Source organism: Urocitellus parryii, chromosome 8 (assembly GCF_045843805.1).
Source record: "Urocitellus parryii isolate mUroPar1 chromosome 8, mUroPar1.hap1, whole genome shotgun sequence".
Lineage (NCBI taxonomy): Eukaryota > Metazoa > Chordata > Mammalia > Rodentia > Sciuridae > Urocitellus > Urocitellus parryii.
Genome location: NC_135538.1, coordinates 17,598,115 through 17,613,646, shown reverse-complemented (window position 1 = coordinate 17,613,646; position 15,532 = coordinate 17,598,115). Strand labels below are relative to the sequence as shown.

General features: G+C 43.5%; 1 protein-coding gene across 2 annotated transcripts in view; it reads left to right on the top strand.

Moving 5' to 3' along the window:
* Sash1 (SAM and SH3 domain containing 1) overlaps positions 1 to 15,532 on the top strand; it is a 222,383-nt gene that overhangs the window by 124,951 nt on the left and 81,900 nt on the right. For both annotated transcript variants that reach the window (XM_077801791.1, XM_026401955.2), the window contains exons 3-4: positions 7,503 to 7,553; positions 7,682 to 7,731. In XM_077801791.1, the coding sequence (XP_077657917.1) occupies positions 7,503 to 7,553; positions 7,682 to 7,731 (101 nt within the window). The remainder of the gene's footprint in view (positions 1 to 7,502; positions 7,554 to 7,681; positions 7,732 to 15,532) is intronic.

Genomic DNA, 15,532 nt, shown 5'->3' with positions numbered 1-15,532 from the left:
TCCGTGGAAAGGGCTGTGCCCGCTGTGGAAAGCAGTGTTCTTGTGGAGATGCTCCATGCCTTGTTTGATGTTATACCTTTTGTGCTTGAATTGGAGCCCTAGTGTGTAATAAGTGCTCAATAAACAGGTTTTGTTGGACTGTGCAGGGACAGTGAATCCCTGTTATGAGGGCATTTGCAGTCTAGTTGAGGAAATGAGAGAACAAGAAGATGTGCCAACATAGGTGCACTTAACAAACAGCATGTGTAGCTATGGTGTTGGTCATACACCTTTGACTTATTTACAGCACAGGGAGGCAGGAAAGTTTTGATGAGAGGGGTGTGTGGAGCTGTGTCTAAGGGATGAAGAGGGTGTGGATAGACATTCCAGGCAGCATGAGCAGAATTAAGAAACCAGACTTGGAATGTGCTCAGGGGACAGTGCACACGGCCCGTGTTTGCTAAGGAGAGGACTTGGGAGGGGCCCCTCCTTTAAAATGCAGACTTTATTTTGTCAGCACTGTTTCTTGGAAGGTTTTGAAACAGAAAAATGACCTAGCAGTGTGCTTCTTGAGCAGAAATCAACATAAGATCTCAGGGGATTTCATTCCAGAGGCCTGGGGGCAGGGGACTCCAAATCCCCCTCCCTCCCTCCTTATCTATCTATTTATTATCTATCTATCTATCTATCTATCTATCTATCTATCTATCTAACTAACTATATATCATCTATCTATCTTCTTGGTACTGGGATTGAGCCCAGGGATGCTTTACTACTGAGCTATACCCCCACCTACCCCCTATTTTAAAGTTTGAGACAAGGTCTCACTAGGTGGCCAAGGCTGGCCTAGAACTTGTGATCCTCCTACCCCAGCCTCCCTCATACCTGGGATGACAGGCATGCACCACTGCGCCTGGCCCAAGACTGCATTTATAATAAACTCCCAGGTGATGCTGATGATGAACAGCAAGGACTTTGAGTATTATTTCAAGATTTATTTGGCAGTAGTGATTGAATGGGCGATACATGACTTCATTATGGGAATTTACTGCCCAAACAAAGAACCTGGAGTAATCAAGTGGTTCATCTGTCTTCCACTGCCACTGAAAAAAACATCAAACCCAAACAAATAAAACCAAGGTCTAAAGGTCTCACGGTTGTTGGGAGCAGAACTGGAACTGAACCTCAACCCCCAGATATACCTCCTACGTCACCCTACAGTGACAATCCAGGGACCTGAGATGCGAAGAACCTTGAGTGGATTGTTGGGTGGATGCAGAGAGCAGAGGAATGGAGAGAGAAGCAATAGTCCTAGTGGTGGAGCCAATGAGTAGGGAGAGGACTTCCCAGACTGTGATGAGTTTTAAGTTACTGTAAAATGAACAGATGTCCCACTGATCCCCTGCAGTAGAGAAGTCAGACAAGGAGAGCCTGGTTTCCAGGTTAAGATGAGAATTGGAATTTAGGTATGTCAAATTTCTGGTACCCTGGAATCAACATCTGCCATTGCCTTGCGCCCATCCATGTGTTGCTGGCAGCTCGTCTTATGCGACTCTGGGAAAGGTGAAAAATGAGGCTGCCTAGGGCCAGAGAGGTACAGGGATCAAGCTTGAACTCCTCGTCGTAAATAGGGTCTTTTTGAATTTCGAAGAAATAGAAAGGTGCGATGATATTTTTAGAGACCTGCTTTAAAATTTGACAAAAACCTACTGGAATTTGATAGTGAGGACTCCTTGGTAGTAGGATGGAAACCAGGTAAAAGCCAAGCCTAGGTTTTTCCTTTTGTTGAAGCAGCATTTACCTGTCAGTTTATCTGTACGTTTCAGTCTTTGTCTAGTTTATCTGTTATTTGTTGAGAAAAAGACAGGCATACTTTGCCTCCTAGAAGAAATCACAGCCATGATGTCTTCATGGAAAGCGGAAAATCCACCCCCAGCAGTGCCTCCTCTGCTTCCCTCCTGGAGAGCTGGGACCCCCATCAGTCAGTCCAGCGCAGGGCAGTTGGCTGCACAGGGCTAAGCAAGCAGCTGTGTCTGGCTTTCTCCACCTCCTCCTTCCTGCACCCAGTGTGGAGGAGGAGAACTTGGCACTCCTTGGAGCTGGTGGGCGCCGGGTGCTCTTCCTCCCTGCTTTTGGAACAGCACAGAGGCTTATCCCTCCTCTTCCAGCTGTAAAGTTCATTTGGCTTGGGGTCCTGGCAGCAGTGAGGAAGGGAAAAAGGTGGATTTCCACAAGAAGCTGGAAACAAGGCTGGAGTGGGGACCAGAGCCTGGTATCTGTTTTCCAGGACTTATATGGCCCTTGGGGACTTTTGACTTTGGTGTACAGTGTGATGGGTTGTAGCAGTTTAGAGCAAAATGTAGCCATTTAAGGTCAGAGACTTAGTTGTATTTGACCCACACCCTTTTAGTGCCGCTAATGTGTGTGTGCACGCTCATAGACAAGCAGGTGGAAGACACATGTTTTGGCAAACTACTGATTTTATCTTCAAATATATGTGCATGTTTAAGTCTGTATAAACACACATTTAATGTAAATACATAAAGTCACACATTAATACATCTATTTATTGTTGCCCAGCTTGGCCTCGAACTTGCTATCCTTCTGCTTCAGCCTCCTGAGTAGCTGAGAATACTGTGGGCACCACTGTGCTGTGTCAGTCTACCTAATGAATGTATGGTTGCATTTAACTTTGGTATGGCTTTCTTTGTGTTCCTGTGCAAAATATAGATGAGGAATTTAATTTCGTGCATATAATTTTTGTGCTAGGAAAGAGTCACATTCTTGGTGATGGAGTCATTGGCTCAAGATGAGCAGTAGTTAAGACTCAAAAAACCCCCAACACATAAAAGCTAAGTGGTTTTTAGTTTTTATTTTTGTGGTGGTGGGTATGGAACCCAGGGCCTCATGCGTGCTAGGCAAGGACTCTACCAGTGACCTATGTCCCCAACCCTTTTCATTCTACTTTGAGACAGGGTTTCACTAACCTGCCCAAGTGGTCCTTGGACTTATAATCCTCCTGTCTCAGCCTTCCAATTAGCTAGGATTACAGGCATGTACCACTGAACCTGTCCTGAGAGCTAATTCTTCACATTAAAATTTGTGATAGTTCATGATACGGTGCTGGGATTCTCTTCAGAGTAAGGTTGAAACGTGGATGGGAGGTGCAGATAAAATGATAATCACTGGAGTTGGGTGGAAGAAATTTGGGAGTTCATTATACTGTTCTCTTTACTTTTGTATATTTGAGGTTTTCTATATTAGTTTGAAATGAGAGAGGGATAATTGTTGTATCCTAAAAAGTACATGATTTCAATCTTTTAAGTGGTGGATTCAGGCTAAAATATAGGCCAAGTTATTCTCCTGGAGGAAACTGTAAAAATCACAAAATAATCCTTACAGACATTGCCTTGCGTAAATGGTCTCATCTGACTCTTCATTTTGAAACTTAGGAGTGCGCCCTGTCCTTGGCAGTCAGCCTGCAGACAGTCACTGCCAACCTCGCCCACAAGGATGTCTCCCCCATTGTAGTGCTCTCCTCACGATGTGATTTTTTTCTCTTCCACCACTGAGGTGGCCCCAGGAGCCCTCTGGTACCTGGGAAGGCTGTGACTCTGGCAGGTGTGGTACAGATGGGACTGTAGCCTCTTTCTGGCTCTCTCCACGTGCTGCTTCTTGCAACTCCACTTCCTATTGCAGCCCAAGCAGCCCTCGTAGCCCTACCAAGGAGCACCATGAGCCGGTCACAGCCTGTGGCCCCTGGGTAGGCCCCAGCCACCAGGCAGCATCCATCTCCAGGTGTGTGAAGGAGTGAGCTCACCGTGGTCACTCACCCCCAGCTTCTGAATGCCCTCTACTGAGACCCCTCATCTTGGAGCAGAGACAGTCTTTTCTGCTACTGTCCTTGTGAATTCTTACCCACAGGATGTGTGAGCATCAGAAAGTGCTTGTTGGTTAATCCCACTGTTGGGATGATTTGTTACCTGGCAGTGGTGACTGAAACACTGTCAGTGAGGGAGGGAAGAAGCTTCTTTCCCAATGATCATTTCTTTCCATAACATGCTCAGATAATACACAGGTTCTCAGGGACTGCGTTTTAATGGTACTCACAATTTTTACTGTTGCCATCAACACCATGATTTCCATCCTAGGAATTCAACCATGGATCATCGGTTTTCCTCTGAATAGAGTAGCTGTGGCAGGGTATTATTGAGGTATATATCTTTCATTCTTGTTTCTCCCCCTTCCCCCTCCATCTGGCTTTCTAGAACTTTATCTTTCTACTCCTTCCTCCTATATGCTGGTTGGAACGGGGACAGAGAAGGAGCCAGGGTGCTTCGGAACCTGGATAAGGAAGAGGGATGCTTGGGAGCCTTCGGAGCCTGATTCCTCGGAGCGTGATGCCCACTTCTCTTCTTCTGAGAACCACACCCTTGGTTGCTGTGCACCTTGCCTCAGCTCCTCACTCAGTTGCCTCTGCTCCTCCTGCTGCTTTTCAAAAACAATTCCTATGTGTTTTTCAGTGTGAACAGAATAAAGAGTTGTCCAGAACTTCTTCCTTGTGCATACAACATACTGAAGACTTCTTCATACTCTGCACATAAGATGTTGTATCCAAGTGCATGTCAGGGTATTTGCTATCATTAACTCTGCTCCTGTATTCCATTTCTCAGACACCCTTAGGATGGGTCCACAAATATTTGCTGTATCTTTATCACTTCTTTTATATATCATATATTTCATAATATACAAAGGCACATGCACCACTGTCTTTGATACCACATGACCCCTTCAGTTTCATAAATAAGGGCGTTTTCCCAATAGTCCATTTTGTTTTCCTCAAAGCATCTCTTAAATCCTTAACTAAGTGAATAATTTTATAAGCCTCTCCTCAGTTTTGTAATGTGTTTATTTTAGAATAGATTTTCTCTAAAAAATGCCTCTAAACAATGTTGACAGTCTCTTTCCTTGAGTGATAAAATTAATAGGATGTGCCCTCAAACAAAGAATTTTGTTACATGTTCTGGAAAAAAAAAAATCAACAACACTAGAGAGATCCCTGAACAAGATCTCCAGTTGGTATACTAGTAAACTCTCTCTGATGAAACACATATTCTGCATGAAAGCATTACCTGGCTCCACTATTTTTAACACAATGAATTTTAAGTACACCCTCCAGCAGTTTTCTAAAAAGTAGCTAAAACACAATCAGATGCCTATTGCAAGTAACAAAGTAACATGTGAAAGGGAAGCCTTTAAATGTTACTACTTCCTGATCATCATTTTAGGAGGTTGTTAACCACTGTTCTGTGTGCCTGAACAGGTATGTTTTGCATAGTACACGGTGAGTGTTACATCTTTGGCATGACAAGTGACATACTTAACCAAATCCACTGGGAAGATGCTGGTAGATGTATACAATGAAAGATGATAATTTCCTACCAGGGACTATTACTACTGAGGTAGAAAGTTAGAGCTTAAAGAAAAGGTAAGAATGGGGTGGGGGGGGGTGAGTTGAATCAGTCACTCTTGTTGACGATTCTGGAAGGAGATGGGCTGGAGCTGGTTGTTAAATGGGCAATTGAAGAGGAAATTTGAGAGGAACTGGAAGGAATTCATCACCATTCTGGTGTTTCTGTACCAACTCTGGAACAGAAAGACTTGGGGATAAAAACATTGCAAACTGTACTTTTACTTACCCCTGCTGTTGAGGTTCATAACTTTCACTGTGATGCTAAAAGGCTAGGTATGGGCAACTGGGTTGGTCTCTAAGCATTAAGAGTGTCCAAAGTATGTATCTACCTCTTTATCAGTGTGCCTGAGTCTGATGGAATGCCAGCTGGATTTGGAATGTAACTCCAACATTTTCCATATACTGTTTTAGTGTCTATCGAGTTTGATACAGAAATATAAACAGTATAAACAATGGCAGCAAATGAAATGAAGTTAGTGAGAGAGTTCTCTGAGGCCTCATGCCACTCCGATCTCTGTCTGTCTGTCTGTCTGTCTGTCTGTCTATCTATCTATCTATTGGTACTGGGGATTGAACCCAGGGGCACTTAACCACCAAGTCCCATCCCGGCCTTTTTTTTTTTCTTTTTTTTTTTGATTCAAGGTCTTGCTAAGTTGCTGAGGCTCACTCTGAACTTGTGATCCTTCTGCATCAGCCTCCTGAGTCACTGGGATTACAGGCATGTGCCACTGTGCCTGGACACCCTGATTTCTTTTATAGCAAACAAGGACCTGGGACTAGGGTGTGAGTGAGATGAAAGCCCATTAAGATGTGTCACTTTGATAATTTTTAAAAATCAGATGCAGCTTTAATAAAGTAGGTGCACAGGAGAAGGCATCACTGCCGATGACCTGCCCACTTCCTGAATGTTAGCTGAGACTAACGAGGTTCCTAAAGTGCATGTGGCAAGCCTGAGGAATATGACAGTTGTTGAGAATCTCTTAATAGGACCATTGGAGAAAAACTAATCATTGTGTAATGTTAGTGGAAATTATGGCTTCCTTCAATACTGCCCGTAGTCCTGCTTCCTATTTGACAGTCGGGGGGACCTTTTCTTGTCTGTGGACCTCTCATCAATGAGGACTTTTATTTATATCTATGTCCATTTAGAATTATTCTATACTTAGGACAGATAGCAGTGTGGTGCTCTGAGCTCCGAGCACTAGGACAGCTCTTCGTTTCCCATAATTTTATCTGAAACTCTCTGTGGTATAATTTTCATATTTTACTGACAGAGGTCATTTCAACCCATTATTTTCATCACAAGCAACTCATTTATCTCTCCCCTTTTGTTTTACTTTCAAAGGGAATATGATGTCCTTTACTGTAAATGAGGGTGTCACACTACATGGTTTTATCTCTAAAATTATTTTTTCTTCACCTCTCCTTTATGATTTAATGATTTTTCAATGCACTCATTATATCGTGTGTATATGTTTCATTTATCACCTGCATGCTGAGGGGTTTTATTTGTGTATTTTCAGATAGGCCAGTTCATTTGTATTAGGATTATACTGGTTTTTTTTTTTAGGGTTGAGAGAGAATATCCAATAGGCTGTTTCCTCAAGACCCCTTGGAACAAGTCCTACATTACTGAGTACTTTGAATATGCTTAGAACTTTAAAATCGGGTTGGAATGCCATTGTCATTGAAAAACAAGCTCAACTTGAGCTGGCTGCAGTCAATTCAGCATCCTCCTGGTCTAAGTATATCCAGAGAATGATTTCACCACTGTCAGAACCCTTCTGTTAAATTGTGTTTTTCTGCAATAAAATTGTCCTCAATGTCCAGCAGCGAAGTTTGGTAAACAGTTCAATTTTAAGAGACCAGAGCTCTCATTTAAAAAGTACTTGAGTTTTTCCAGAAAATCCATTTATCTCGGCCATCTCCTCCCACCCACCGTATAGCCTGCGTTCCCCAAATCCTCCCGTCTCTTCTTACACGTCTATTTGTCTCTCTGGTGTGTGCCACGTTGGGGCGTCTTGTTAAACCGGCATCTGTTCTGTTTTAGGAGAAACCCGACGCCAGCCCCACATCACTTCAGCTGCGGTCCCAGATCGAAGTAAGCACAGTGACTTTAGTCCTCTATTTCTGCTTCTGCCTTTTCTTCTTGAGTGATATTCTATGCTGATCAGATGAAGCCGGCTACTCCGCCTGCCCTGACGCTGCGAATCTTTTCTCTCTCATTAGGAGTCGCTGGGTTTCTGTAGCGCCGTGTCAACACCAGAAGTGGAGAGAAAGTAAGTGTCCCATTCTCTGCCCACCATCCGGGTTTCCAGGAAGGTGCCTTTGGGGTCTACACGGATGGAAATCGAGTGGGCAGTGGAGTGTGCGTGGCGTGGGGTTGGACATTATTTTCCCCTTGCGGGTCCTGGGCATGTGCATGCATGGAGGTGGCTCAGAAAGGATCTGCCATCCAGTTGGTGACACCTGAGGCTTTGGGGAAGAATGACTGATTGCAAATGGTTTCTTGTGAGAAAACCCCAAATTAAGAATTGGAAATAAGGGAGGAGACAGGTAAGTCAACGGAGATGGGTTGTCGTGTTTTGTGACCATTTTAATATGGGATGGAAATCATAAAGAAGCCCAAAACAGGAATACCTTCCCAAGTAAAAAAAAAAAAAAAAAAAAAATTAAAAACCCCTCCCCATACCTCATTTTCCCAGGTGACCTTAAAATAAGAATGAATATGTGTAGGTGTGTGTGTCAGAAACTGGCAAATGCTCTCCAACCTTTCCTGTTAAAGGAAATACTTTTGTTTCCTTGTCCTAACTTGGACCCTGTAATTTCTACTCTCATAGAGGATAATGCTATGCTTTTTCCTATATTTTCAGTATTTCTTTTAGGCAACTTAAAAAAACCACACAAACAAATGTGTTTTCCCTGCCGGTAACCCTTCCCTTTTCTACTTTTGTTAGAATTATTCTAGAATGTTCTATTTATGATCTTCTGAGGTAAAGAAATTTAAAGAAAGTTCCGACCTCTAAACAGACACTTCCTCTGGCACCGAGCCACTTGCACTGTTTCGTGCCAAGAGAGGCATAGAAGTGGTTTAGGAATGAAGTATTTCTGGAATGAGAAGCACACGTTAGGAGAGCGTGTGTGTGCTTTACAGCCCGGCTCTGCCTAATCCCTCCACGTGTGTGTGCTGTTGGCACAGAGGCAGCTTCTGGGAGGGAAGACGGCTTGGCCAGAAAGCTCCAGTTCTGAACGCAAGGGGCAACGTAGGTTTGGTTTCAGGACCAAGAACCACGGGGTTGATGTGCCAAAGAAAACCAAGGCCCTTGCCCAGTCAAGGGAGAGGATAAATGTGTTTGCAGCATGACTTTCTCTTGTTTTAGTTTCGTTGTGTCCTTTCAGGAACCCAGTGACGTGGAGGGTGAAGTAGATAGGGGGTTCGAGTAAACATGGACTTTGAACTTGGAGGTCCTGTGGTGGTATTGAAGCACTTGAGTGAATGGCTGTGGCCCCCCGACCTGGTTGACCACTTACGTAGCAAGAGTCAGGCAGAGAGGTCAGGTGTTCTCGGCATCTCTGAGTCCTTCAGGAAGCAAGAAATGCTTGTTCTTCCTCCTAGGAGGAAGTGACTCACTAAGTTTGTACGAACCTTAGTTAGGCTGGGTACTTCTCCTTCCCCTCAGTTGTGGGGAGTCATTCTTTCCGTGTTTATATCCTTTCCAGCAAAATCTGGCATGACTCCTGTGGCCAAGAGAGAGACTGACGGCCTCCTGAGGTTAACACAAAATTTTCAACATACATAGTCATGTGCACATACACTCCCGAGTCTGTGTGTCTCTGTCAACAGCCCCCGGCTCTTTATTTGTCATATTGCCAATTTGCCTCTGTATTTTCAAATGGTTCAGACTTAGGTCTTCCTAAACATTTAAAAAATTTTTGAAACAGTTCATCCTTCTTTTCTCTATTCATGGTGTTTGACAGCTATGACACTCTTTTTTTTTTTTTTTTAACTTTCAAAAACTTTTAACTTCCAGAAAAGTTGAAAGAACTGTGCGGTGACTTCCATGTCAATTCCACTTGGACTCACAGTTGTTGACGTTGGCGTGCTCTTGTCTGCCTGCCCTGTACACAGTACCACTAATTATTATTATTGCTGAACCAGTTGAAAGTAAGTTGCACATGCCATGACCTTCAGCCCTAGATACTTCAGCATCTATTTCCCAAGGACAAGGACATGCTTTGATAGAACCATAATCTAACTATCAAATATAGGAGATTTTATGGCTTTTCCTAAGACACATTTCATACTCAGGTTTGTCCGACTGTCCCAATAATGTGTCTTGTGGTGCTCACTTTCCAGTCCAGTACTTCAGAAAAAAATTACTCCTGTCCTGTCTTTTTGTCCACATTCAATCTGAGAGCATTTCTTTGTCTTTTATGGTCCTGACATTTCTAGAGACTGTGAGCCAGTTGCTTTGTGAAGTATTCCTTGAGTGAGGTTCCTTTGTTCCTTTTTTCCTCCCCACATCAGGAATCACATGATGTTTGTTTGTCCCCTGATCAGTGATATGAATTTTCATCATTGATGAATGTGGTATCTGCCAGGTTTTCCCTGAGAAGTTACGATTTTTCCTTCTTAATGAATACATATTCTGTAGGGAGGTTATCTGAGTCTGTAAATATCCTGTTCCTCATCAAACTTTTACCTAATGGTTTTAAATTCTTTTGGTGATTCTTGCTTGAATCAATATTTAATGTAATGGTTGCAAACTGGTGATGATGATTCTTCAATTGAAGATTATTTTAGATGAAATCTTCTAAGCGGTCTTGTTTTTATTTTTGTATTCATTTCTAAGGATAAAGTATCACTGTGAAAGCCTAGGTCAGGTTATAATTTGAGTAGAATTGGAACACCGTTTTATGTTAAGAATTTATTCATTGGACTTGAAAATTTAAATATGTTCACATGGAAAATTCCACTGTTCCTCCCATCACAATGCTTGCTGGGAACTTTGCAGTTGAATATTCAAGCTATGGAGGATGACCTGGCAAACCAGTTGGTTGTGTCTGGTTAGTGTCCGCAAAGTGTCTGCCAACCAAAATACCATGCTGACTCATACTGTTGTTTTCTGGGCAGAAATTTTCTTCTACTTTTTTATCCAAAAGGCAAGAGATAGCAGTAAACAAAAGCAGGCAAGTCCTACAGCAGCCCATCCTTAGAGACAGAGACACTGAGGAGGGACCCAGGGACTGGAGCAACTGGCCCCGTGGCTCCCGCGTTGCAGATCCAGTCTCCCCCGTTGTCTCTGGGACCTCAGCATATGCTCCTTCCTCCCCTTTCCCCAGCTAAACCTCTTCTGCGGGAGGGATGCATTATGGATTATGGCATGAATTTTGATGTGAATGTCTGTTTCTAAAAAACACATCACTTTTCCCAGTGGTATTTGGCATTAAACAGAGCTGAAGTTGAAAGTTACAGGAAGATAGCTCTGACCAGCAAAGGTGGAGGTGGTGGGTCTTCTGTGGGGGAGACAAGAAGTGAGAATTCTAGTACAACGGAGCCATCCCGGCATTGTGCGACCTTGCCAAGTGGGCTAGCAGCTAGGTGAGGTTGGCCTGCACAAACAGAGGTACAGAGACAGAGGCAGGTAGGCAGATCCGTAGGTAGGTAGGTAGGTAACAAGAAAGAGTAGACCCTCCCCACCCCATCACTCATGTAACAAAGGCCCCATTTGTTCTTTTTTTTTTTTTTTTTTTTTTAAAGAGAGAGTGAGAGAGGAGAGAGAGAGAAAGAATTTTTTTTTTTTTAAGAGAGAGTGAGAAAGGAGAGAGAGAGAGAATTTTTAATATTTATTTTTTAGTTCTCGGCGGACACAACATCTTTGTTGGTATGTGGTGCTGAGGATCGAACCCGGGCCGCACGCATGCCAGGCTAGCGCGCTACCGCTGAGCCATATCTCCAGCCCCCATTTGTTCTTAATGTCTCACTATCTCTCTGTTGTGCCACATTCTGTTATGAGAATATAATCCAGGGAGCTTTCATTAGAGCCTCTTCTGTTACAGCATCTATTGATGGGACTACTTTATTACACCAAACTTGAATCTGTGTCAGCTGGCCCAAAAGGTCAACATTAGCTCAGTTTATTGTTACTCCACAGCTACTCTCAAGAATACCTGGAAAGCAAGGTTTTGGGGATGGGAGGCATTGGAGGTGGCTGGGAAATGTCAACATAATGATCTCTGAGGAATGAGACTGGCCATGAACAACAGAAACACGGACACATAGTGGTATAAATAAACATAGGGCTCACGAGACATCTTTGCTCCGTGGGTAGGTCCCGGGCTGGGCCCGTGGCTCAGCAGGCCTTTAGGAACCCAGAATGTGCCCCTGTCTATTTTTTCCTCATGGCTTCAAAGTGCCTGCTGCATCTTCTAGGTGAGAAGAAACAGCAAAGTGTAGGGAAGATGGTAATTTGAAGAAGGCCAAAGGCACACTTCCCTGTCCTTTTTTCTCCCCTAGTACTGGGGATTGAACCCAGGAGCTCACACATGCTAGGCGAGCACTCTACCACTGAGCTGCCCACCTCCAGCCTGTGTATTTTATTTTGAGACAGAGTCTGAGTTGCCGAGGCTGCCCTCAAACTTGCAATCTCCCTGCCTTGGCCCCCTAAGTTTCTAAGATTCCAGACATGTGCCACCATACCTGGTCCAAAGGCACATGCCTTTTAAAAGCTTTCCTAGAAACTCTACCCTGCTCATTCAGTTGTAATTCTCATTTCATAATTATTTATGTGATATATAAACTATCTAATTTATAATATAAATCATTTATATACATGATATATAATTTATTGAGTGTTTAGTATGTACCAAGAACTGATCTAATTACTTAATATTGAGTGCTTAGTATGTACCAAGAACTGATCTAATTACTTAACATTGACTATTTATTATATAGAACAACACTGTGAAGTTCCATATGACATTATTCCTGCTTAAAAATACAGAAATGGAAGCACAGAGAGGTTACTAAGTTGGCTGCATAGCCACTAATAGCCAATCCTTAATTTGGTTTCATTAAGTACCCTGGCTCCTGACCACTCTAATTCTCAAGTATTTATAATTGTGTTGCTTCTGCAAATTGAGAGGTTAAGGGTTAGCCAGGTTTGTCAGCAATAAATAAATAGCTGTGATTAAATAACTACAATCTGTGGTTCTTTTGGAAACAGCAGTAAGTTCTACTCTCATACGGTTATTTATCTATAGATGCAGGAGAGTCCAAAAGAGATCTCAAAACTTCACCTTAGCCAATATTTATAATTTGTTTTCTACTGGGCCTTTCACCAAAGTTGAAAATTCACTGATTTAGTTTCACTCTCTTTCATTACCTGTGACTTCAGTTGAACTGCTTTACAGTGAAAAAGTCTAAATACATACAGCACGAGTCACCAGGCAGATAAATACAAGGAGAGGGAGCCGGCAGGATGGGGGCCGTGGTTTGTGGACGTTCTGTGTGAGCATCGCGGCACCTGGGCATCACTTTGCTCTCGGGGTTGTTTCATCCAGGGAATGAAGACTTTGGACTATGTTAGCTTCCTTTTCTCCCCCTCAAGCCTCCGTCTTCTCCCCATTTCTTCTTGGACTTCAGGGGAGAAGGCTCTGCATGTGTTCTGTTCAGTTCCTGTGGCCCTCTGCCTTGCTCTGGGCATCACTGCTTCTTGACTGGCTACACCCCCATCTTGGCTTCCTCTTTCTCCCCGCCCTTCCTGTTCTGTCTTCCACCTACCCAGCTGGCCTCTCATTCCTGCTGCTGATTCCCCAGTCAGGCTGCAGCTCCTGTTCTCCGTGAGGTGCTGAGACTCCTAGGAGCTCTTTGTCCCACCCACCATCCTCCACGGTCACCCCCATCAATCATTTGGGCAAGTTCCATCCAACCGCAGCATCTCAGCCCTGGTCCGGGAAACTGAGGTGAACTGTTTATTTCTTGGCACTGATCACTTCCATTATATTTTTTCATTTGGTTTTTACATAAACTCACTGAGGTATATACTATTTGAGGGAATTAACCAGCCTAAGGTTCCAGAGCTGGAGGCAAACATCTCAATCCAGACCAAGTGTCTTTATGACCTTGGAGTGAAGCTGTCCTACCTGATACCTCACTCTTTGGACTCAAATTCAGGCTCTTCCATATCAGTTTTATCACACTGAGGCGAGTTACCTGGCCTTCCTGCCTACAGGTTCTACAACCACAAAGTATGGGTAATACTTGTAATACTTACCTCACTTAGTAGGCTATCTGGCATGTAGTAAGTGCTCGGTAATCTTATAAATCTAGTCTGGCCCCAGTTCATGCCCTTGATGATGACTCTAGTCACTTGTGTTCTCCTGTAACCCCACATGAATCAGCATGGCCTGAGCTCTGAGCCCAAGAGCTTGTTGTCCTCTTCTCAGGACTTTCTACAGGTCTCAGGAGTACCAAGAGCTCTCCTGGTACTTGGCTTCGAATTCAATGAGTACCCCCTGGCTCTTTGAAATAGAGTTAGAAATGAATTGTCCCAGGCCTGGAATTGTTGTGCAGAAGGGCTGCCCTGGTCTTTACCCATTACCCAGCATGTGTTTTGTCTCCCCTAACTGATGACAGTGTGATAAGAAATAGTTTCTGCCTGTCAATATTAACATTCAAAAGCCACCTGGAAAAATCATTGAGGAAGCAGACACTTCTCCAAATACCCTAGTCTGTTTCTGAGGTTGTCTCTCTCCCCCAACCTGATCCTATTCTGCAGTCTTGTTCAAGACTCCCCACTTTTTCTTCCTCTTTAAATAGGCATGGAAGACCACATACCATCTCCAGATAAAGGTACAATATCAAGAATCATATACAAAATACCACAGCTATTTTTAAAATTTTTTTAAACCTGCAATTTTAGTGGGAAAGTGCTTTATAAAAATATTTTTATTAGTTGTTCATGGACCTTTGTTTTATCTACTTTTTTATATGTGGTTCTGAAAATTGAACCCAGAGCCTCACACATGCTAGACAAGTGCTCTACGACTGAGCCACAACCCCAGCTCTGGGAAAGTGCTTTTATTTTTGGTGATACTTTTATTAAGGTAGAATTCGTTCAATGTACAGAACAAGGGTTTATTTTTGAATTTACAGAATTACCCTCAAATTGGTCGTGATGATGACTATAAAAGTCTGAAAGGTGACCTTTAGCTATGACACTCCTATTGCTTGTAAAACCTTAAGCAATCATCATTCTATTATAATTAATCTTGCCTATTCCAGGCATTTCACACAGAGGGAAAGTACATTTTTGAAAGGAAATTTGTTGTGGCTTTCTGCATTTTAGGCATAGAATCTGGAATCTAATTTCTGGCAACCTGGTTTCTAGTCCTTTTGAAATGTGTAAGAAATTATTATCCTTTAAGTAACTTGTTTCTTAACAAGCTTATTGCTGGAACCGGTGTCAGGGAGAAGGGCTCAGCCTTCATCCCTTTGTGGAAACCCCCCAAGGACAGGGACTGCTGTTAGCTGTCACATTGATTTTCCTCCTGTGTGACCCAGGTCCAACTCTGTGGCTCATTCATGGAAGTGGATGATAGATGTCCACACGCCGTGGGATTATCACACCTTGGAATTAGACCAGATTCAGTGAGAAGAGCTGATGAGGTCGTGAGATTGCTAGGAAATCCAGGTCAAGCCATGTCCCCTCTAGCTGAGCCTAACACATCCTGTCTCTACATCCTGTTTGTGACAGGGCTGTGGGGTCGGGAGGGGATGCCAGTGTTTCCCATGGGGGAAATGAACATTTGTGGCCCAGGCCTTGGTCCTGCCTCTGAGTAGGGGTCAAGGAAGTCATGTGAAGTGTGCCTTCAGAGAAGTCAGCAAGTTCCTTCTGCCCAGTCGAGGTGGGCACGACCTCAGTGTGTGCTCACAGTCCTGCTCCCAGGAAAGGGAGGCGAACTTTTATAGCCTGTTAAAAGAGAGAACCAGGGACAGCACAGCCCAGGTCACCATTCTTTGGTTCTTTGCACTCACCAGAATAACTATAGACACAGTAATGTTAGGTCTTAGAAAAC